At 37.4% G+C, this 22,074-nt stretch overlaps 2 protein-coding genes across 2 annotated transcripts; one reads left to right on the top strand and one right to left on the bottom strand.

Moving 5' to 3' along the window:
* Nucleotides 1–549: 549 nt before the first annotated feature.
* LOC137385531 (uncharacterized) lies at nucleotides 550–19,775 on the top strand. The gene is made up of 8 exons (XM_068072008.1): nucleotides 550–643; nucleotides 2,689–2,783; nucleotides 5,127–5,197; nucleotides 7,359–7,525; nucleotides 16,944–17,122; nucleotides 17,457–17,586; nucleotides 18,642–18,805; nucleotides 19,433–19,775. Exons 1-8 carry the CDS (start codon nucleotides 577–579, stop codon nucleotides 19,586–19,588), a joined length of 1,029 nt encoding a protein of 342 aa, XP_067928109.1. The 5' UTR covers nucleotides 550–576; the 3' UTR covers nucleotides 19,589–19,775.
* Nucleotides 19,776–19,997: 222 nt separating this feature from the next.
* Nucleotides 19,998–21,531, bottom strand: LOC137385532 (ankyrin repeat domain-containing protein 66-like). Its single transcript, XM_068072009.1, has 3 exons — nucleotides 21,380–21,531; nucleotides 20,503–20,731; nucleotides 19,998–20,203 (listed from the first exon to the last, which is right to left on the bottom strand). The coding sequence occupies exons 1-3, from the start codon at nucleotides 21,522–21,524 to the stop codon at nucleotides 20,110–20,112; spliced, it is 468 nt and encodes a 155-aa protein (XP_067928110.1). The 5' UTR covers nucleotides 21,525–21,531; the 3' UTR covers nucleotides 19,998–20,109.
* Between the last annotated feature and the right edge of the window lie 543 nt (nucleotides 21,532–22,074).

Raw genomic sequence — 22,074 nt, 5'->3', positions numbered from 1 at the left:
CTTTCATTTCACGTGATAACATCACGTGTCAAGACAATAACCATGTCGAGTTGAGTACGTCATCAAAATAAAGGGATTCCAACCTTTTTTTAACCATTCGGTTTTTTTAACTGTTCGTTTTTTAGCTTTTAAGAGCTTGTAATCACATTTCCATATATTTTGTACTTACAACACAGCAGAGTGAGACATGGTGAATCTTTTGATACCAAATAACTGTAATGTAAATTTTGTTGCAAGTCAACTTCAAAGGATAAACGCTTGAGTGTACACGAGCAATTACTACTGTTCCAGCTTAGTTTGGCAGATTACTTTTAGTAACTGAAGGTTGCAAACAATCCATGACGTAAATAGGTTTAGATAGTTGAAGTTGGGTAAATAACAAAACCACATTTGGAAAACACAAAATGGCTATACAATTATCCCTACACCGTGTTCAAGCAGTTTGCATCATAGTGAGGGATAGTGAGCATCCCATCAGCTGACTAAGCTCCGCCCACTTGTCGGCTCATTCTTAATCGGTCTAACCGTGTGTTGTCAGTTACCGCATGTACGCCAGAGAGAAGAGACAGCATAAACATGGATAGCATGAAGCTTCCCTCTGGAATATTCTTCTTATTTTGTCTGCTACTTCAAGTCACTACAGGTGAGTTCACACATGCCATTTTTACTTCTACAAAATACATCAATGGTTGTTGATGCCGTACATTCAGTCGAGTACGCAAGTATTCAGGCTTGGAAGATGATTGCTCGCATAGAGTGGATACGCAGAAAGTGCACATTTTATGAATATACTGCTGGAAAATGCTAAAGAAAACAACCACTGGTTATTTTTTTACTAGTGTTGTCTCTGGGTTGCAAAAAACAGTACATCATATTTGGCTGTTAGTCAGGAGATCTAACTAGGCCCAAGAGTTACCTAGGCAGCTCTAGTGTCCCCATAAACATGACTCTGAGCAAATTTTCTAGCCTGCTGTTTGTGAACACTACTGCAAACATTTCATGAATTTATCATGCAATCCACATTCCTATGTTTTGCCAAATATTAAAATTAATCATGCATTTGATGAAATGTATATTGCATAAGTCAACACTGAAAAGTACAGAAGTCTACCACAGTAAACACGGTTGGCACCAACCACCTACTTGTCATGCTTGTTCTATGTTACATTTTGTTACCATATTACTTGGTCTTGTGGTGCACACGTTCGTAGTATGTCTATTGATTTGTTATGCCAATATTTCAACTACCAATGTTTCTGTAGCTGGGCTTAGAGAGCATTGCGACTTCAAAGACTTCTCATACCCCTCAGATCATATCCGTCTGTCGCAGCTCATTGATTTAAATTATAGAGATAACTGCTCTGCATCGCCGTGGAAACCTTTAAGATAAAAAGCCAAACAAGTGGGATTGTTTGAAATGAAGTTGACATGTGGACTTAATGCAAGAGTCTTAGGAATATACAGAGTTGATTATATGTACATATAGTCATACATGTTGGGAATATATAGAGTTGATTATGTGTACATATAGTCATACATGTTAGGAATATATAGAGTTGATTATGTGTACATATAGTCACACATGTTGGGAATATATAGAGTTGATTGTGTGTACATATAGTCATACATGTTAGGAATATACAGAGTTGATTGTGTGTACATATAGTCATACATGTTGGGGATATATAGAGTTGATTGCGTACATATAGCCATACATGTTAGGAATATATAGAGTTGATTATGTGTACATATAGTCATACATGTTGGGAACATATAGAGTTGATTATGTGTACATATAGTCATACATGTTAGGAATATATAGAGTTGATTGTGTACATATAGTGATGCACGTTAGGAATATATAGAGTTGATTACATGTACAGATAGTTGAAAGCGTCTTTTTGCAGCAGTTAACAAAGTATTCACTATTAGACTAGGGGAGGAGTGACACTTGTCTGTTGCTGGTTGCCTTAAGCATGACAACAATATCGCTCCTGCATCCAAATTCTTCGCCTTAACCTTAATTCTGTGATAGCCTTAATTCTACGGTAGCCTTAATACAATGATAGTTTTGGTTTTGTGATAGCCCTAATTTTGTCATAGCCTTCATTTGGTGATAGCGCTAATTCGGATTAAAGCCAATGTGTCTGCCTACTGGATGAACAGCTAGTTATTTGTACTGTTGCTATTTAGTCACGATATTAGCGTGAGAAAGTACAATGGCAGCTGAAGGCTTGAAATTTTGAACTAATCAGGAAAGTTTCTGGTCCATACCTACTTGTCGTTTTCACAAAACACATAGATTTTAAAATTAGTAATATTTTGGCTATCTGTTGTATGGCAGCTTTTGCTACGCTGCCAGAAGGCTTAAGATAATCTAAGTTGAACTAACAGGTATGTTTTGACTACTAACAGTAAACAGTATTATGGTAACTGATTACGGATTCATCCCACCATGAATGGCTACATGTTCTTTAGAAATGAAGGACTTGACCTGCAGTGCCTCGAAATATGACGCAGTATCCAAGGGGGACTACTCCAGTTTAGTAATCAGCTGATGTTCTTCCATTATCAAACTAATCCTTATTTCGGGGACCCTACTAGTCCATCAACTAGTTGAAATTCCTCTAGTCAGCTCATGTGTTTATTCACTACACAGCGGTACTATGAACATCATTTTGCTTGTAGGTAAAGATTTATCACTGAGGTTGTCTGGAGAGCTCATCATTCATTTACTTCCTAGCGACCTTCCATCAAACAAACTTGATGTTCTCACCAAAAAGGTCAGGGCTAAAACCCTTCTAGTTCTATAATGGTGCTAGTGTCCTTGAGAAAACTTTAGTGTAAAGAAAGTGTTGAATATTTTGAAAAGTGTCAAAGACAGACCGTATATTCTAGTAAATCTGTAATTAATATACATATAGATAAGTTTTAACCAATCTGTCTCCTGTTCATTGTTAATGAGGAAATACCAGGCAAGTAGGCAGTTTGCCACCAAGAAAAGGCACTACTGATTGAGACAGACTCAATTGCTTAGGATCTTACATCAGAAAAAGCTCTTGTCACTCCATTGAAGAAACTTTTTCCGTTCTTACAAAAGTTGCTCATTGTGATGATAGACAAATAATGAATCGCTCATACATCTGATTTTCACATTAGGTTGAACCAGTAATAACTCGTAATTTTGTGAACTCAATCAAAAAAAAGATTGTTTTAGAGTCTTTCTCTCTTCCAGTAAACAGTTCAGTTGCAAGTTTTTATAGATCTGTCCCATTAGAGTCAAGATTTTGCTATAAAACCACTCACTTGTCGCCTACTGGTTGTCAATAAATATGGACTTCTGACGATCCTCTTCCTGTCGCGTAATTGCTTTTGACTTATCTGTTGAAATCATGATCTTGTGATAATGAATAATGAAGGGGCCTATGCTACTGTGTAGCCCTTCACATAGTTATGAGGGGCATAGTTCATGCTACTCAGGGGTAGGTATAGTTTCAGCTGTTGATAAATATGTTACTGTTGTTGATTGGTATGTTGCAGCCATTGATAGATATGTTACAGTTGTTGATTGGTATGTTGCAGCCATTGATAGATATGTTACTGTTGTTGATTGGTATGTTGCAGCCATTGATAGATATGTTACAGTTGTTGATTGGTATGTTGCAGCCATTGATAGATATGTTACATCTGTTGATAGACATGTTTCAGCCATTGATAGATATGTTACATCTGTTGATAGACATGTTTCAGCCATTGATAGATATGTTACATCTGTTGATAGACATGTTTCAGCCATGTATAGATATGTTACATCTGTTGATAGACATGTTTCAGCCATTGATAGATATGTTACATCTGTTGATAGACATGTTTCAGCCATGTATAGATATGTTCCAATTGTTGGTAAATGTGTTTAAGTTGTCGTTTCTGATGTGTTCCAGCTGTTGATAAAAATGTTTTAGCTGATGGTTGCTATGTTTCAATTTTTGATAGATATGTTCCAATGGTCGATAGGACAGATATGTCCCAATAGATATGATAGATATGTTGCAGTCGTTAATAAACATGTTTCAGCCGTTGATAGATATGTTCCAATAGTCATAAATGTTTCAGATGTGTTCCAGCTGTTGATAGATTTGTTCCAGATGTTGATAAATATGTTCCAGCTATGATAGTTACATTTCAGCCAGTGGTAGGCATGGTAATTAACACTTGCTAACATGCATTCTTTCAAGGCATTGCTAGCTAAGCCTGGACTGTTACCACTGTACACAATTTACATCAGAAGTAGTCTCATCTTCCTATAAAAAACTAATTTTGGTGTTTTTATTGCTTTAATCTGGTAATTAAGTAAGCTGAAATAGCATCAAAATAGGTAATAAATTTGTACAAAGTGTTGAGGTCTCTGATTTAACTTTGGTCAGTTAGTATAACCCATATATATTATCTCCATTTGTTAATATTAGCTATTGCTATATATGTTGTACAATGAACTGAGAGATCAGTTGTGAACAAACAGACACAGCTACAATATTTACTAAACAATGTATAAAAATTACTATAGATTTATAGTTATATATTACCAGTCTTCTGTGCTTCTCTGTGAAAGCAGAGAGCAAATCCCAGATTAAGGGCATGTAGTAGACAGCGAAGGCATATATGAAGGGGTTCGAATACTATGTGAATTTATAAGTTGAATCATAAATTGACATGTTGTAATGTGAGGCTTGTTTACTTTTGATGTTGACCAATAGAAACTTTTGCAGAACAGCCGATGGCATTCGGGAATGATTATCGGGAATGATTATCACTCGAAATATTCATGTTTTTAAATAATGCAAATAAAAATATGTGCAACTTTAATAAATGGTAAATACGTAGTCATTAAAAATGAAATCCACTATCGATCATTTAGTTGTGACAAATTGCTTAAAACCAGCGCAGACGAAACAGCCTTATCATTAAACATCCCTTAGACGACGATGAGCACACTTTGAGAGTATATATATAATTATCTGATGGTGAATTAGTAATAATAAGGGAATTTTGCAGCTATGCTAATTCTAGCTAATTCTAGCTGTTTCCTTTGTGGCAAACAATAAATCAACTTTCTCTTTCCTCCGCAGGTGCTTTCCAAGGTCTCTAACAGCGCGAGTATACCAAAGGAATGCATTTCTGTTGACTCACTGGAGCATTGGTAAGTCTATGAGATGTTGGTCTCTTCGCGCTCGCTCGCATTAGTCACCTGAGTGATTTGTGTCATTGCACTAGATGCCTCAGTCATAACAGAGCGCCCGCTGCGTAGGAAATTATCTGTGATAATTAGAATTGAAATCTCAGTTGCCATTGATTTCCTCATCACTCGCAGGCCAACACTCGGCCTTGTGACCTTTCTTAGCATCACAATTATAGAGTGGATAGATGAGCCTCCCTAATGTTTATCATCGCTGAGGTTAGCCTTCAGTAGCAGCCATAGAACGAAATGCATTTTATTTAGCACCCTGCATTCAACTACAAAGGACAAGATGATGTCTACATGGGAGTAATTTTAGGCTTTGGCTTGTCTCATTGGTTAAAGGTGGTAAATAGGTCATTCATTGGGTGACTCATATGACTTCCTGAACCTTGTGGTTAGACTGTCTAGTGTTTATCCCCTGTTATACATCATGTTTGGATGGCGAGGACTAGCAATATACGTTAGGATTAGTTGAAAGGTACCTGAATCATAACTCAGTAATTCACTATGTTTCCATGGTGCGCAGTATTGCGAAGCAGCCCCCTCCGAAGTCGAGGGGATTGTACGTTTCCATGCTGCGCAGTGGTTTTCAGCAAATACCGCAAATTAGCCAGAGAAGAGAAATTGTATAAATCGAATCGCCTGATGGAGAAATAGAATCGATCACGGATACCAAACGTCATAAACAGTCTTTTTTATTATTCTGTCGTCATTATACTTTTATTTACAATACACATTCACAAGGTTTTACAAACCTTAACACACTTTTTACATAGTAATATATTTTTAATAAGTATTTTTAAGTAATATATTATTTAAACGTTAATTTAGGACTTGCCACCTATTTTGCGAAGTGTTGGCATCGATAACAAAGTCCAGGAAAGTAATCACCTCATCATCCTCGTGAATGCAGACTATAATTAAATTTATGTGAAAGAAGATCGGAAGAATAGTGAAAAAACAAGATTAGCAGGACAACCTTTGTACTAGTTTATGGCCATCGAAAAATCTGTCTCCACGGCATGAGAGCTATGCGCAGCCACTGCGCAGTCGCTGTTTCCTTGTTGCGAATTTGCACTGGCTTCGTACTGATCAGTGCGCAGTGATTTCAGTGCGAAGACGCCGTTTCCATGATTCGGAGATAGCGCAACTCCGAAGCACTGCGCATCATGGAAACATAGTGATTGAGTGTCTAACAAAAGATATCTTTTAAAACCTCTGCTCAGGCCAGAGAATGTACTTGTAGGTATTCCAGCGTGCTACTCATACATATGTCGCCATGACGGACATGTTTCCTTGTTTCCATCATTCTCAAGATGGAAACTGCAATAATCTGCAAGTGTAATGAGTTTTATTACTCACAAATTTTTATTGAATGTTTCATCCTCGCGAAAAATGGGAACGGTACTTGCGAATGATGCACAAGATCATGTCGCGCAAGCTAATCCATTTTCAACATTTGTCATATTTCAGTCATTCTTATTTCGATTTAAGCAGTTCTGAATGCGCTGCTTTGACCTCTAGCATAAAAATCCTAATCTTTTGTATCAAAGCGCCAGTGTTAATCCCAAAACACAATCCCAAATGCACATCATCTGCTCAATGAAAACAGCAATAAGCTGATTGGTTGATCTTCATGTGATACATTTTATATTAACACTCAAATTTAACTGACAATGTAATACCAGGTCTCTAAAGCCTGGTTCCCATATATACTGTAGGCATAGGTGACAGCACCGCAGGGCTATCAGTGAAATGTGAACCTATGCGCTGAGTAACGCCGGTAGTTGCCGGCGGTCAACGCATGAATTCAGCGCTGTTCAACTTTCGCAAAAGCCGCAGGCAAAACCTTCCCAAAATTCACTGTACAAGGGAAGGTCTGCATTATCGAAATGGTATGGCGAGTGAACATTTTTTATGCAATTGTTAGAGATGCGGCTTAATGTGAACAGAAGCCGCCAAGCCTAGCCGCGCAAGATTACCGCCGGGTCTCGCAATCGATATGGGAACCAGGCTTAACTTTTGCAGCATGCAGCCACTCCTAATTTATGTGGTTACAGCTGGTTACACTTTAAAAACATCACATATCAAAAATTGACTTTTTTAAAAATTTGTCATTTAGGAGTGCTGAGGACAATGACGCATATCAAGCTACCAACTATACCATCACCATATCACAGAAGGGCTGTTTTGATGGAAATATGCTGACTGTAACACAAATAGAGCAGCTGGGGATCACCTCCCTCTCTGTGCAGCCAGCCATTAGTGAGGAGGCGGAGTTTTGGCAAGGTAAGGTTCTTAGGCACTGGAGGTCTCAGTTGTACCGGTAGTTGAGGGGAGTTCTCTGTTTGAACTGGGAATACCTATCTCAATTGATGCTTGGATTTCGACTTTTTACATAATTTGTTGATTTTCCGGGTCAGATATGAGAGCAAAATTACATGTGATACCATTACAAGATTGAAGTTTGACAACTACATGTACATGCCTTCTAAAAACAAAAAGTCATTTAGTAATTTTAGTTACACTTTCAAGGAGCTTATTAAGAGTACTTTGGAGTCTGTTTGTTGCACACAAAGACGTGCTGACAAAGGTTTTTATTATCAATGGCAAATTGCAAATATTTTTGCTTTTAAATCAACTTGACTTAATTTAAATTAATTTTTTGTTTTATTTGTCTTTTTATCAAGCAGCAGGTAATTTATTTTAATTTTTAAATTTTCTATGAAGTGTTTTTTGCTGAAACTAAGAGCCAAAATTTTTCACAATATGAAACAAAGTTAAGATCATTGACTCAAAAGTTAAACTTTGCTCCCAAATGTGTGGTGGGTATTGTTTAGGCATAACAATATTCGCCTGTGTATTGAATGAGTCAGCATTGCTATTAAAGCATGGAGATTTTGTTGATCGATACACAAGGCAGCATTTCTGTCCAAATAACAAATATACAAGATTTAAGGATACGGAATTGCATATGGTAGGAAAGATTACTCTAGATTCTAGACTCTAGACTCAAGATTCTAGACTCTAGATTCTAGACTCTAGATTCTAGAGCATCAACTACCTTCAAAGGTGGTCAGATAAAAAAAGTTCAGGCAATTAAAGAGCTACCGCAGATTTTCACAAAACAAAAGAATTGTTTAGTTGACTAGTTGTGGCAGCATTCACGAGTCCGAAATTCAAAGGTCAATTATTTTGAGCTGCCCGACATGACTCAAGAGTTGCCAGCAGAAAGTCTATGCTTTCGTGTCTAGTTGACTTGTGGCTGATGACTGCTGCTGTCAGCTTTTGACACTTTCTACTCCAGCTGTCTGGATGTGGTTAGTCGCAAGCCTCTGGCATGGACAGCGCTGAGTGCACTGGCTTTGCTAATGAATTGCATGCATCTAAATGAATGCCAGGCATCGATCTAATAAGCATTGCTTAGTGTCTGTGGTCTTATTAAATGATATGCAATCAATGAAACTCTCTAATGTGATTGAAATGACCATTTTATATTCTGTCTATGGTTGCTAAGAAATCTCTAGACCCTAATGCTGTTGTCCTTATGCGCTGTCTGTAATACATTTAGATGCAAGATGAGTCAGGCTTTGCTGAGGAGAATGTCTAGAACCTCTATGAATTCCAGTGTTTGAGTTGTTTGTTATATGATCTTCTCTGTTCTGAACAGACATTGTAGACTGATGACCTCATAGTTAGCATCTTTAGCTAAAGTTAACTAATCAAATTTTGAGTCAAGATCTGATTTCAAGCTGTAATAAATTGAACAATTATTGATTTCTGTGGCTGCATAAATTTATGACTAGTGATCTTGGAAAGAAGTAATTTGACAAGTTATCTCCCATCGAAAAATCTTTTTGTGCAAAACGCAAGGTTGGAAATTCTTGCTTCACATTTTAAAATGGCTCTTTTAGAAGTCCGACCTTTTTTGGAAAAATGCTAAGCTGAATTGTCCAATCCGGAATCCCCCGCTATATGCATTATGTTAGCATTGTGCTGACAACTCCTAGACACTCAGCTTATAAAGCTTTGGGAGTACATTTAATGTTTGAGTTTTAAAGAGCACAGCGAGTTTAAAATAGATTAGTTTTATTTCATTTAAAATAGAGACCTATTATTTATTTGTCTGAAAAGTATGCATTCGCGTGATTCAAGTAAATAATACAGCAGGACTTAAGATAATATTGTCAAATGTCTTGACTAGTAACTTGTTAACAACTTGTTAATACCGTGTTTCTAACGGCTCTTAAAGCGTGTAGTCGCTACAATAGATTGTCAGTGAGCCAAGAAAAGATGTTCATGTTGGCATCTGATTGTTGCTGTCAAGATGACATGTCTCCTTGGATGAATATGTTTGTTTATCTAACAGACTATAGGTAGCTGATGATGTAAGAGGGCTCAGCAACAAACAAGCCTGTCACAGGTTGCTGTAGATATTGAGGTATTCTGCTCTCATACCGCATATGTTAGTAGGATGTCTAAGAGATGATCTCTGTAAGTTATGTCAGCCAATAGAAGCAGTTAGCTTTCATCAGCAACCAACAAGCCAATATACCGTAAAACCTCTAATTGAACGCCATGGCGCTCTATCTTTTAACCTTTGCTCTATAGTGGCGGCGTTGGAGTTGGAAGTATTGGAGGTGTTAGTTGGAGGTGGCGGCACCTCCTCTATCGTTGGAGGTGCCGTCACCTCCTCTATAGTTGGAGGTGGTGGCACCTCCTCTATAGTTGGAGGTGGTGGCACCTCCTCTATAGTTGGAGGTGGTAGCACCTCCTCTATCGTTGGAGGTGCCGCCACCTCTTCTATAGTTGGAGGTGGTGGCACCTCCTTTATAGTTGGAGGTGGCGTTCAAATAGATGTTTTACTGTAACCATTTTTACCATGTTGACCGGATAAACCATTTCAAAAGTAGCTATTTAAAAAATCAGAATAATTAATATGAATTACTTCAATGGAATGTTACACTGGGGATAATCTTTCCTCTGTCTTACAAGAAATACACAATCACAAAAGCGCGATTTTGCAGTAGAAAAACAATGTATTGCTAGATGTGTGTCAAGTTGAAATCGTGGTTGCCTTACAACATTTAATTCATAAATAAAACATCAAGAACAATGGCTAAATGTTAAAAATATATTTTTATAAAACTCCATCTAAGTGATAACCAAATAATAACTAAAATGATAACCAAATGGTAACTAAGTATAAACAATAGAAAGAAACAACATACAGTAAAAAACAAACATAACTGCCAAAGCACTTACTATTATAGATGGTACAAACCATTTAATTATGCCTTTAGGTTGAAAAATGCCTTTTGTGTAAGTTTGCCAATCTGTATTGTTTAGACATTTGCTAGATGTGTCATAGAATCAGCTTAGGTAGAGGTCATTGGTGCGCTAATTCCAGAGTAATCCTGCAAGGTCTCGCCGGATTATCCTTTTATACTAGTATTGGTAATACTCTTGCGACACGGAGTTGAAGCGTTCACATAGAGTAAAAGGGCGTCAGGCAGCGCCATAGGTACATTCAGTAGCTCTAAGTTGGATTCTGAGCTGAGTGAGCCTGTCGCTACATGATCCACAGACTAGCAATCCAGACTAGAGCTACTGAGCACGCGATGAGAGAAATGTTTTTCCAGAACGTTTTTGGAAGGCCACTAGTAGGCTACTTCATGTGTGGAAAAAAGTGGTGGGTGTCGTTGCTCTTAGCTTAGAAGACAGTTTTTTTGACCACTAGCCAGCTGTCATCCAAAGTTGAATGAACAGAATAGGAAAACAACGATACTATGTTAATGTATATGAAACAATCTGAGGCTTGACAAATATCTTTTTCCATGCACGCAGCTCACTTAAAATTCAATACTGGAATGAGTTATGTTAGATCATAGGAGGTATGCGAGACCTGCAAACAGTTGGCATGACCCTCTCCCTGTTCCTCCTAAGCACAGTGCGTATATTTGTGAAGGTAGCAGTATATTTGTGAAGGTAGCAGTATATTTGTGAAGGTAGCAGTATATTTGTGAAGGTAGCAGTATATTTGTGATAGTAGCGGGTGACCATGAGCTACTCATATAAGTGAGGCTTATAAGAATTGTTGATAACGACAAACCAGTTTTGCTGTTACTTACATACAGAGATACATCTTGTATTTATACCTACATGTAGATACATCTTGCTATAAGGAATCTTCCCAGAAAACAGTACTGCACCCTTAGTCGACTAGTTCATGCTGAGACAGCATCGCTGTGTGATTCTCTTAGCATAGTCAGTTTGGCATATCTTACTAAAAAGACTGCTACTGTGACTGTATGATGAAAGTTTTACCTTTGGTTTCTGATTATAAGGTTAACCCTTTCAAATAGATGAGCAACTTGTAGTTCAATGCAAAGACGCTAGCACAGGCTGGCACAGGCTAGCACAGGCTGCCGATAGACCTATATTCCTAATGAACACTTTAGCAGTAACATCAATGGACAGTTTCAAAAGATGATAGAGCAGGTAAAACTGAATTTTTACTGTGATAATTTGGTGACACAAAGTTTCCCACAATACCAAAGACAGTTTATACGGATTGATATCTAGCCCTTAAGCGGGTACTGATGCGCTGCCTTACACACATTTCTGATAACATCAGCCACTTTTTATTAAGCCTGGTTCCCATATCGGCTGCGAGACCCTGCCGGTAATCTCGGGAAGCAAAAAACCCTTGTGGCGCTAGGCTTGGCGGCCTATGTACACATAAAACTGCATAGCTGATTATCGCATGAAAACTGACGCTCGCAATGTCATTTCCAAAGTGCTGACCTTCACCTGTACAGCGCATATCAGGAATGTTTTGCCTGCAGCTCCTTGCAAAAGTTGAACAGCGCTGAACTCTTGCATTGAACGCCCGCAACTACTGGGGGTACTCAGTGCGAAGGTTCCCATTTTACCGCAGATAGCCCTGCAATCCTGCCACCGGTGCTTGCAGCGTATAGTTTAGGAGCCAGGCTTTTAGTAAGAAGGTACCATCAGTCCTGTGCATCATGTTCAACCAGTATGTTCACAATTATTCCATGTTGCCGCAAAGTGGTTTGGTGGTGCAAATGGTAATGCACTTGTCCGCAAAAACTAGTTATTGGAGTTTGACTCCCGTGTGGTGTAATCTTTTTTTCTAATGATTCTAGTATGGCTTCAAACAATTGGACAGACTCCGTTTTTTTTTGGTAAAGATTATTGTCTTAGCAATAATTATATGTTCCTAAATGATAAGCCTTTCATGAGGATAATAAGTTTAAAAAATATTGCTAGGAAACAGCCACCAACATGTAGCTTATGGAATCTGCAGTTTGAGTTCATACATAACAGTTTAGAGGAATCAAGAGCACGCTTGCTTGGGCAGTGTTGCCATGACATCCATTGACCAAGCCCTAAAACACTGCCATATGTAGTGATTCCTGCCTACATTTTAAGTACTACTAGAGAGTACCTGCTACTAGAGAGTACCTGCTACTAGAGAGTACCTGCGGGGAATGTCTCATTGTCTTACCCTCCTCTAACGGCCTTCATTTCCTCACAGAAATGGGAAAGAATAGATATAAAGGGTGCCATGAAATAGTGGAACTGCTAATGTTTATATGATAGGTTCGTTCTTAGAGCTGTCAGCAGTAGGGTGGCTCCTGTCATTAATTTATCTAAGAAAGGAGTAGAGTAAGGCCGTTAGTCAGTACTACTCAGATGCAGGGATAAGAGGGCACCTGATCATAGAGAGATGTCTTGATAACCAGTTCATCTTTGCGTTGATATGAAAAGCTCTTTTGAATGAGAAGTCTTGACCAGCAGTCATATACTGTTTACTCTCCTTTCATCGCTATTCACTATGTTTTCATTGTGTTGATGATGCGTATTTGGAATCGTGTGTATGTTGAGTTACCATGTGATAATTGTTTCAATGGATGTTTGAATCCTGCGGATTAACGCGGGCGCTTTGTTAAAAAAATAAGGAATTCTACGTCAAAGGTCATAGCGGTGCACTCGAAATGGCTCAAATCAAAATAGTAATGACCGAAATGTGAGAAATGTTTAAAATGGAATAGCTTGCGAATCATGTTCTTGCGCATCATTCGCTAGCTTGAAACATTCGATACAAGTTTGCGAGTGAAAGGACTTGCTTGACTCGCAAATGTTTGCTATTTCCATCTTGCAGATCACATTAACTTGCAGAGTAACCTGTCATGGAAATATAATGATTGACCTCAGCAGCCCAGCTGTAAATTTGAGCTACAACAGTTTTAATGCAACTTGAGGCTGGAATTTTGTTGTCTGTTGGAATGGTTAGTTTTTTATACCCAAGCAGTTTAGTCAATGACAAGTTCTTAGTTTTTTGCAAATAATTCTAATAGGGGATTTTTTGCGTTCTACGCTAGGCATGAACAGCAGTGTTCACTTCTAATAGGCGTTACAGTCGTGGTACGATTGATTTTAAACACTATTTCAACTCAATTATTTTGTCGTTACTTTTTGGCGTCTCAAAATTTTATTAATTATTGTTTTAACAGCATTTGCGAGTGGCAACTCTGTTGCTAGTTTCTATACTAATAGTTATGGAGTAAGATAACTCTACATTTAAAGCAAGGCATCCCGAGTAGGAGTGTTCGCACCCCTAAAAGATGAAAGCTGTTGGTCCCAGTGGTGCAAAAATCAATTGTGAAGGCGGAGAGAGTGTATTTGTTGTTGCAACAACTTGCCAATGTGAATTCAGGTTTTCGTCTCTTCTGTACATGAAAAATAAATATTGTAATGCTATCAATCCTGAAAATGATCTGCGCATTTCACTTACCCACAAGGAAACGCGTTTCAATCAGATAATAGAAGAGAAGAGGAAGAAAAAAAGTCAAAGATCGTAAAGTTGTTTTTATATGTTGTTACTTGTAAAAATGTTAGACTCTCCATAGAATGACCTTCCAATAACATATCATTTCATATAATTATGTCAAATGTTTGTTTTTCATTGTTTCAAGTCCCTTTTGTTTTATTTGAAACAAAAAAGATTTAATTGAATTTATGAATAATTTATGAATATTATGAATATTTCATTTGTTTTATTTAAAACAAGGGGGTGTGAGATTTCTTTCTCCAGTTGTAAGGGGTTCAGCGATGGAATGAATTGGGAAGCACTGGTTTAATGGTCAAGTGGGTGTCTTTAAATCATACAAACCATACCTACACTGCAGAGTAGTGGTTGGCAACACGGAAACATGGTAGATGACGAGGTATGGAAGGGGGAGCGTTCTAGGTTTTTAGCTTTCAGTTTCCTCAAACGATCTCACTTAGGCTCCATCTCACTTAAGCTCGCGTCATCAACCATGAGCTATGGACATTAATCATTTCTAATATGACATCGTCATGACTTTTTCCACTTCGGTATTTCAAACATTTTGTGTGTCTGATATTTGTCACAACACTCAGGGATAAGGCATTAGACTGCATGCAGCAGTGATTTAAAATCCCCATTTTCAACAACAGCATAACTGCAAGTTGAGTTGGCATACAAATAGCAGCTGGTCCTGTCAGCACAGTTTTATTACATAACACCAATCGTGACACCAACCGCTGCCATAACTGCAATCAATCTTGCAAAGAGAGCTAGGCCATGAAAATTAAAAAAAAAATTTACGCGTAAGTAATTTTTTTCACTTAATGTCAAAACGAATTGTAGATTCACCTCTCATTTTGCTCGTTATGCAGTTGAAATGCTGCCAAATCTGCATATTGATTGCTAACTATAAAATACGTCATACTAGCATATATGACAAAAAGTTGAAAATAAATTAGTCCTTTTTGAAAGTATTTTTTAATATAATGAATCATATTTAATAAATGCAAAACAAAATTCGATTGATACAAAACTTTGCTGATTTATGAACTATTGCGATAGAGATTTTATATTTCTAATAATAAATGACAGCCGCCCGCCATAGGCTACAATTCCTTTACATATACACCCAAAAGCTAGACTCATTATTATATTTGCGGTATTGTTTGTTTTCATGACAGTTATTAGTCTATCACTAAGTTCTACAACAGCCTCAGACCATGTAAAACAATATGATAATATTGTATTGTCCATAGTTGGCCAAGCACATAATTAGATGTAGCCTACATAACTGTGGCATACATGTAGTTCATAGGTTTTATTTGCTTTTCCTAATGCTTTTGAACATGTATTTTCAAAAGATTATAACTTACTCCAAGGTTAAAATATAGTTGTGTATTCTGTAATGGTTTTCGCAGAATGCATTAAGTTGGCCACTGTCTCACTCACTTTAAATGTTTTGTGGCATTGAATGACCAATTTTGCAAAGTTTCTGTTAGAGGTTGCTACAATTCATTGTCGTTCACTTTATTAGTCTAAATTCCTACAAGCTAATATTATAAACATCTATTGATGTTTTGTAGAGCCATTGCTAAAGTGTGATTTGTCTTCTTTAGGTTTAAATTATTAGTTTATAAAAAGTTAGTTTGAAAGTTCAGCTTGGTTTTTCCCTTTACTCACCCTTACTTGCTCCCTACAATACACTCTTAAACCTGGCGGGTTCTTGGCAGCACACTAGTACAGGGTTGGTCAGACCCCGGCAGCACGAGTCTAGAGCTGTTTTCAACTTTGGAAAGTTTACAAATAGCTCTGCTCCATTCAGATCTATTAGTTTAGCGAAATGTGCTGACTCAGGATTTGAATATACTGCCCTCAGCTGCCGCTCAAATTAGATTATATTCTCTGAGAAAATTGACGTCTACGCAATAAGGCTTCCACATAGAGCAGATGAAAACAGAACATTTATTGGGGTAATTGAAGAATTTCTGTGATTGATCACTTCTCCAAACAGTCCAGTCGGGCTAATTATGGGAAATATAGACTGGGAAACCACTCGCTGATCCATATGGCCCTTTGTCCAGTGCAGCAACTGCTTTTCATAATCACATCTCCTTGCTATTAATTATTCTATTAACTCAATTCCATCAGTTTTCAACAAGATTTCTTCTAGTGGCTCCGGTAGAGTTTGAGACTGGCAGAGCCTGTCATCTGTCAGCTATCGGTATGCCTACTTTGGCTAATCTGGAATATTGACGTCTTTCAAAGTTAACAGAAGATGGTTGATTTATAGGGGGTTGGGGTAGCTGACAGAAGTGGGTATACAGCTCACTGCCATTGTCGATTCTTTGGTATCTTTTCAACAGCTCATTTTATTCCCTCTCTCATAAGGAAGTTGGTTACATGTTCGTCGATCACTCGCCAACTAGTTCTTAGCTATTTGACGAGGGCGGCGAATATATCATATCGCATGTTATTACTATCCGTCACAGTCGAAGTTGTTCGCTCAGTCATCCTTACCGATACTACAAATATAACAGACAACTCCTTGTACTGTTTGCGCTGTCTGGAAAAACTCGCATAATTCTAAATATAGCGCTATCTGCAGTTTGCGAGTTGTTTGCAATTTTAGTTTCCCTAATAACAAGACCTTATCGGTTTGAGTTTGGCCTTTTCACATCTACCAGCGCTTTACATTGCTCATTGTCTATTATCAGCATCAATCAAAGCATTGCAAGATATACTCATTCTTCCTTTTATCACCATTGCTAAGCTAACTCTTTCAGATTTGAACACAACAACAGCTCAAGTTTGTGTCTGTAGCCTCACTCGAGTGGAACTGATTGTTTGTAGACAAGATGAACAGCATCCTGGTGTTTAGCGGATGTGCAGCTGTCGTACTCATCACCCTTGTGACGTGTTTAATCATGACCACTGGTTGCTACAAGAGCAAACGCAAGACCAATGGGCAGACTATCAATCCATCCAAACGTCAGGCCTACCAACCATATGCTATCGACACAATGACCCTGGTAAGGACTTGGTATTCAAATACTACCGCGTTTCCCTGTTTTGTCATTAAAACACGCAGGTTTGTTTCATTGTTTGACTAAATACTTTGCCAGCAGTCGGCTGTAGGCCGGCATAAAAGGAAATGGTGGTACCCACGCAAGCTGCTAACACTGTAAACAAGAGCCATTGCCAATTTATTTTAGGCTAAGAAAACTTGTGATTTTGTTCCTGTCTATTATTGAACATTTATAGATGCAATTATAGGCAAAACTTTACTTCTGGTAATTTTCAAAAGACGGCCCAAATTATTTATTTATGGAATATGCTGGTAGCTTACAGAATTGCGATTTACAGGATCACAGGAAGTATAGTCGAAAGGAAAACTTTGAATCGATTGAGGAAGGCAGACAGCATGAGCCCACAACTATAGAAAGATGGGTCAACAGTCAGCTAAGCAAGGGCAGACGACAATCATCAGCGATAGGTAACTATAAAATAATATCCTATACATTGACTCATACATCTGTGTGGAAGTTAATCATGCCACCTGCATACACTTGTCAGTTTGTGGTGACGATATTTCGACAAATTTGTGAAGGCTTTTGTATATGGAATAAGAGCATTGGCATCCAAGCTGGGAGAAATAATTATATTGCTTTCCTTAAACCAACTAACAACTTAAAACATAATTTCTTCAACCATATGCGCCGTTTTCTTCGCTAATACCATATGTTAAAAAAGTTCATAGCATCTTTAATTGCTTTAATTTGCAAAACAATTTATTGACTCACTGATAATTTTTTGTCATTAACAATTTTGCTTGCTGTCGCTGCTCGCAATATAAAATCTAAACAAGCAATATGAACAGCTATGAATAGCATTCATGAATGTACTCATTGAGTAGGAAAAAGATAAGCTTGATGATTGGACAGTTGGTCATAAACTACATGTTAGACTATATGTTGAGATCATGCGTGAGCAGACAATTGCTTAAACTCATAAACGCCGGTATATTAGACTCTAGTCAGACATCACGTGTCTTACACAGCTTGTCATCAGAATGTCATCTTGCCAATAAATCAATCAAACACAAGATGAATGGCACTTCCTGTGTCACAAACCAAGGAATTGTCCCGTCATGACAGATCTATCCTAATAACTGAATGATTTGATTTAGTCACACCGATACCAGCACTTTCTGGCAATACAACCATCGGTAGACATGTACGGTTGTTTTAAAGGTTGCAACCGTGTCACACATTTCTACTTTTGATTTATCTGGATGTCGGCGCAATTTTCATAATTCTCTAAAAGAATCCTTCAATCTAGCATTGCATCGACAAAGAGATGGTTTCAGCTTAGGTTTATACATGTATGTTCTCTGTTTGCTGGTCAAGGAATACCAGGTTTCTCAATAAATGTCTTTGTCCATTACATCAGCTTAATGAAACATATTATTATTATTTATAACTTGTTTACAAACAACTTATTATTGTTGTTATTATTATTATTATTGTTTGATGAAATTCCAACTTGCAGATCTGCTCAACAAAGATAGTAAGAAAAGTCCAGAAATGAAAGTTAGTGACTCCCACCAAAACCTATCTACGACAGACTCTGGAATTGTAACGACAGCGCCGCGCAGACCTCACACTTCATCCAATCACACAGCAGATCTGCGCCAAGCGGACAGGCCAAGACAGGTAAACTCTCTCACCAGACATATTGGATTGCTGACTAATTTAGAAAATGTTTCCTAGATAGTAGAACATTGTTTCGCTAGTTAGTATGCTCCAGGATTCACAATTGACCATTTTTATTCATTATGCAAGCTCGGGGATGAAAAAATTGAAGATTATTTGTCATTCTCTTGTCCAGGCCTCTTGCATACCAGACATGACCTCACGGAAACTGGAGAGGAAATAGATTAAGACTTACTCATAATTCTATTTGCTGTTTACACCTTGTAATTGTCTTTTAGTTCTCATAAGCCAGGTTGAGGCAGAACCCTCTCATTACCACCCCATTTAGTGTTGTAAACTCGAGGGATGCCATACTGCATTTACAATGAGATCGCTTTCTCTCTCTCCTAATCTTTCATTTGTTTGAATCCAAATATTGACACATCCGTTTTATCATACAATTGGTTTCCATCAGCCACAAAATGATTCCTTTTAGTTTGATATTTTAGCGGATCGCTCTAGTTGAATAAACATTGAGCAGACAACTACCACAAGCTTATACTTTTTTGCTGAAACTTGACTCGGTTAGCAAAACTGCATATTATGGTCTTTTTAAGATCTCGTAACATTAATAAATCTTTTTTACAGAGTCAAGTTAAGAAAGGCAGCGCAAGGGAGCCTTTCTACCAGGAGCCACATGTCATGTGCAATTCAATAGACTACATACAGCACAGCAATGCAGCATTCATCCGTTCTGCCTCCAATGATGATGAGAATAGCTTTGAGGAAAGCAGCCATCTCTAGAGCGAGTTCAGCGCTTTATACCAATGATATTACCGAGAGGTGCTGGCCACGTATCAACGCTTAGCATTTAATGCAACGAAAGATGATTTGAAAAGATCATGCCAGTTATTCAGTGCAGTGTACTGTTAAACATTATATTATAGCCTGATTTGATGTTCAAGAAATTTTTTTGTATATACAAGTATGATGTATATGTATATATTTATGAACAATATAAAAATAAATGTGAAAAATAAACTCTAAATATCAAACCATCCAGTTAACAGCGGTAGTTCAAATAATGCAGCTAGATCAGTTTTGACTATCCCCAAGTTGATTGCAAGAGCATGAGATGACAACTCCTGTAATCACTAAAAGTTAATAGGCACAAAACTACATGAGAAAATAAATCACATGATGCGTTTTGGATGTAAAAAAGCTACTGAAATCAAGAAATCTAAATTCTCTATCACATGCAAGCCTATAAGCTGCAAGCCTCCTATAAGCTATAAATGCATAAAAATGAATCAGCACTTTCTGTATTAAGATTCAGCTTTGTTCTGTTTACTATGCTTTCCAGCGCTTTTCTTTGTTGTTTTTGGAGACTTCTTAACCACTTTCTCTTCATTGAGAACCCTGTCACATTTCACACATAAATGGATAAGTTTTTAGACTTTGTGAACAACACCAAGTAGCTAAAATGTCAGGCACCTGTTTTCATGCAAAATAAAGCGTTTGAACAGCTTATTAGAGTAACCTACTCCTCTAGGAAGGCAACGCACTCTCTATGACCATACATCTTATTAGAGTAACCTACCCCTCTAGGGGAGATAACTCTATGAACCTACCCCTCTAGGACGGCAACGCACTCTTTATGACCATACATCTTATTAGAGTAACCTACCCCTCAAGGGGAGATAACTCTATGAACCTACCCCTCTAGGAAGGCAATGCACTCTCTATGACCATACATCTTCGCCACCATTATCGGTGTGTCACCGTGGTCATCCTTCTCATCTAGCTTGATGTTTGCGTTGTGCAAGACACGCAAGATATGTATCCGACCAGACTCGGCAGCGCAGTGTGCAGGAGTCCAGCCATTGTCCATTCTAACTACTCCATTCACACCAATAGAGAGCAAGAGCCTGGTGCATTCGATAGACCCTGTCATGTTTTAATCCAAAGATAAATGCATGAAAAGGCTCTAAAAAACTAGAAACAATTGCACTTGACTCTAACGGTCAGTTGATAATTTTGGCAAAAATCTTTTTGTGACAGATATGATGCAGTCAAACCCTCAACAAACACAGTTTTAATCAGTTCTTCCTATGACAGAACTGTCATATGTTGCAAATATTTTTCGGAAAATACTCTGCAATTTGTTTAACAAAACTAAACAATAAATACTTTTTATAAATTTTATATACAGCATTAAAACAAATTTATGTCAAAAACTAAATAAAAAACATTATATATGAAAACTAAATTAAAGTAATCATATTGGACCAAAAAAGTTTATTTGTTAGTTTACCAGAGAGACACGTTAACTGAAGGTGATGAGGAAACACAGCACAACTTAATCATTTATCATACATTTTATATTTACTGGTTAATTTTCACTATTCTCTTCAATTTCATTTAGAAAAGTGCAACAATTTGTAAAATTTTAGAAGTCATATGCTAGAAATTACTTGGATGTTAAATCAAACACTTTTTGATATTCTTGTGTAAGATTTGAGCGCAACTGCAATTGTAAGTCAAGGTTTGACTGCGCAATAATATCAGCACATCAGAGTAAAAAGTATAATTCACCCCGTATGCAGGCCCAGTGTAGGGGTGCTTTGCCTCCCCACTCTTCATCCCTGCAGTTAGGATCATACTTGCATGTCTTGAGGTATTCCTCTAGTGACTCATAATCTCCGATGGCACACGACTCATGCAGCACCAGTTCTGTCATCCTTCCACTCAGCTGCAGATAAAACTATCACTAGTTTACAAGTCACACAAAAATAGGAGTGAAATCCCAGTTGAGCAACAACAATGCTGTTCTGGTAGAGTAAGATAATAATTAGAGATGTCCGATATTGTTGGATTATGTAATAGTACAATATCTGGATTGTTATCAGCATGTTATTTCTTAAATAAATCTGAAAAATCAGATACTTTCTGCAAATCCTCTTTTAAATAATAATATTTTAAATAATGCCATTTTCAATAGAAATAGTATTTTAGCTTATCGCATCAAATTAATAGTAGGCTAAAAGATTTTTCGCTTAGCTATAAATCTCGAATGAATTTAGATAGCAGCTAATTACTTTTTACCATACATAAACAATGTCACTGTTGAATTTGGCACCAACAATTTTGTAAAGAAAATTTTTACAACCAATTACAGGCAAGAGTAATTTTTCTATTTACTAGCATTATAAAATTTTCATGTTTTCCTAAATACTAACAAATATGTAGATGTTTATTCAAGTAAATTTTTTGAAATAAAAAAGCCAATC

This window comes from Watersipora subatra, chromosome 1, assembly GCF_963576615.1.
Source record: "Watersipora subatra chromosome 1, tzWatSuba1.1, whole genome shotgun sequence".
Lineage (NCBI taxonomy): Eukaryota > Metazoa > Bryozoa > Gymnolaemata > Cheilostomatida > Watersiporidae > Watersipora > Watersipora subatra.
This window is presented reverse-complemented; position numbering and strand designations above follow the sequence as displayed.

Excerpts from the sequence above, each read along its gene's own strand:
- LOC137385532 (XM_068072009.1), bottom strand. The coding sequence starts at position 21,524 with ATGACAGAACTGGTGCTGCATGAGTCGTGTGCCATCGGAGATTATGAG. Across the intron at positions 20,732-21,379 it reads ACACTGGGCCTGCATACGGG|GGTCTATCGAATGCACCAGG; the intron begins GTGAATTATACT and ends AAAACATGACAG. Across the intron at positions 20,204-20,502 it reads TGCATTGCCTTCCTAGAGGG|GGTTCTCAATGAAGAGAAAG; the intron begins GTAGGTTCATAG and ends GAAATGTGACAG.
- LOC137385531 (XM_068072008.1), top strand. The coding sequence starts at position 577 with ATGGATAGCATGAAGCTTCCCTCTGGAATATTCTTCTTATTTTGTCTG. Across the intron at positions 5,198-7,358 it reads GTTGACTCACTGGAGCATTG|GAGTGCTGAGGACAATGACG; the intron begins GTAAGTCTATGA and ends TTTGTCATTTAG. Across the intron at positions 17,587-18,641 it reads ACGACAATCATCAGCGATAG|ATCTGCTCAACAAAGATAGT; the intron begins GTAACTATAAAA and ends TCCAACTTGCAG.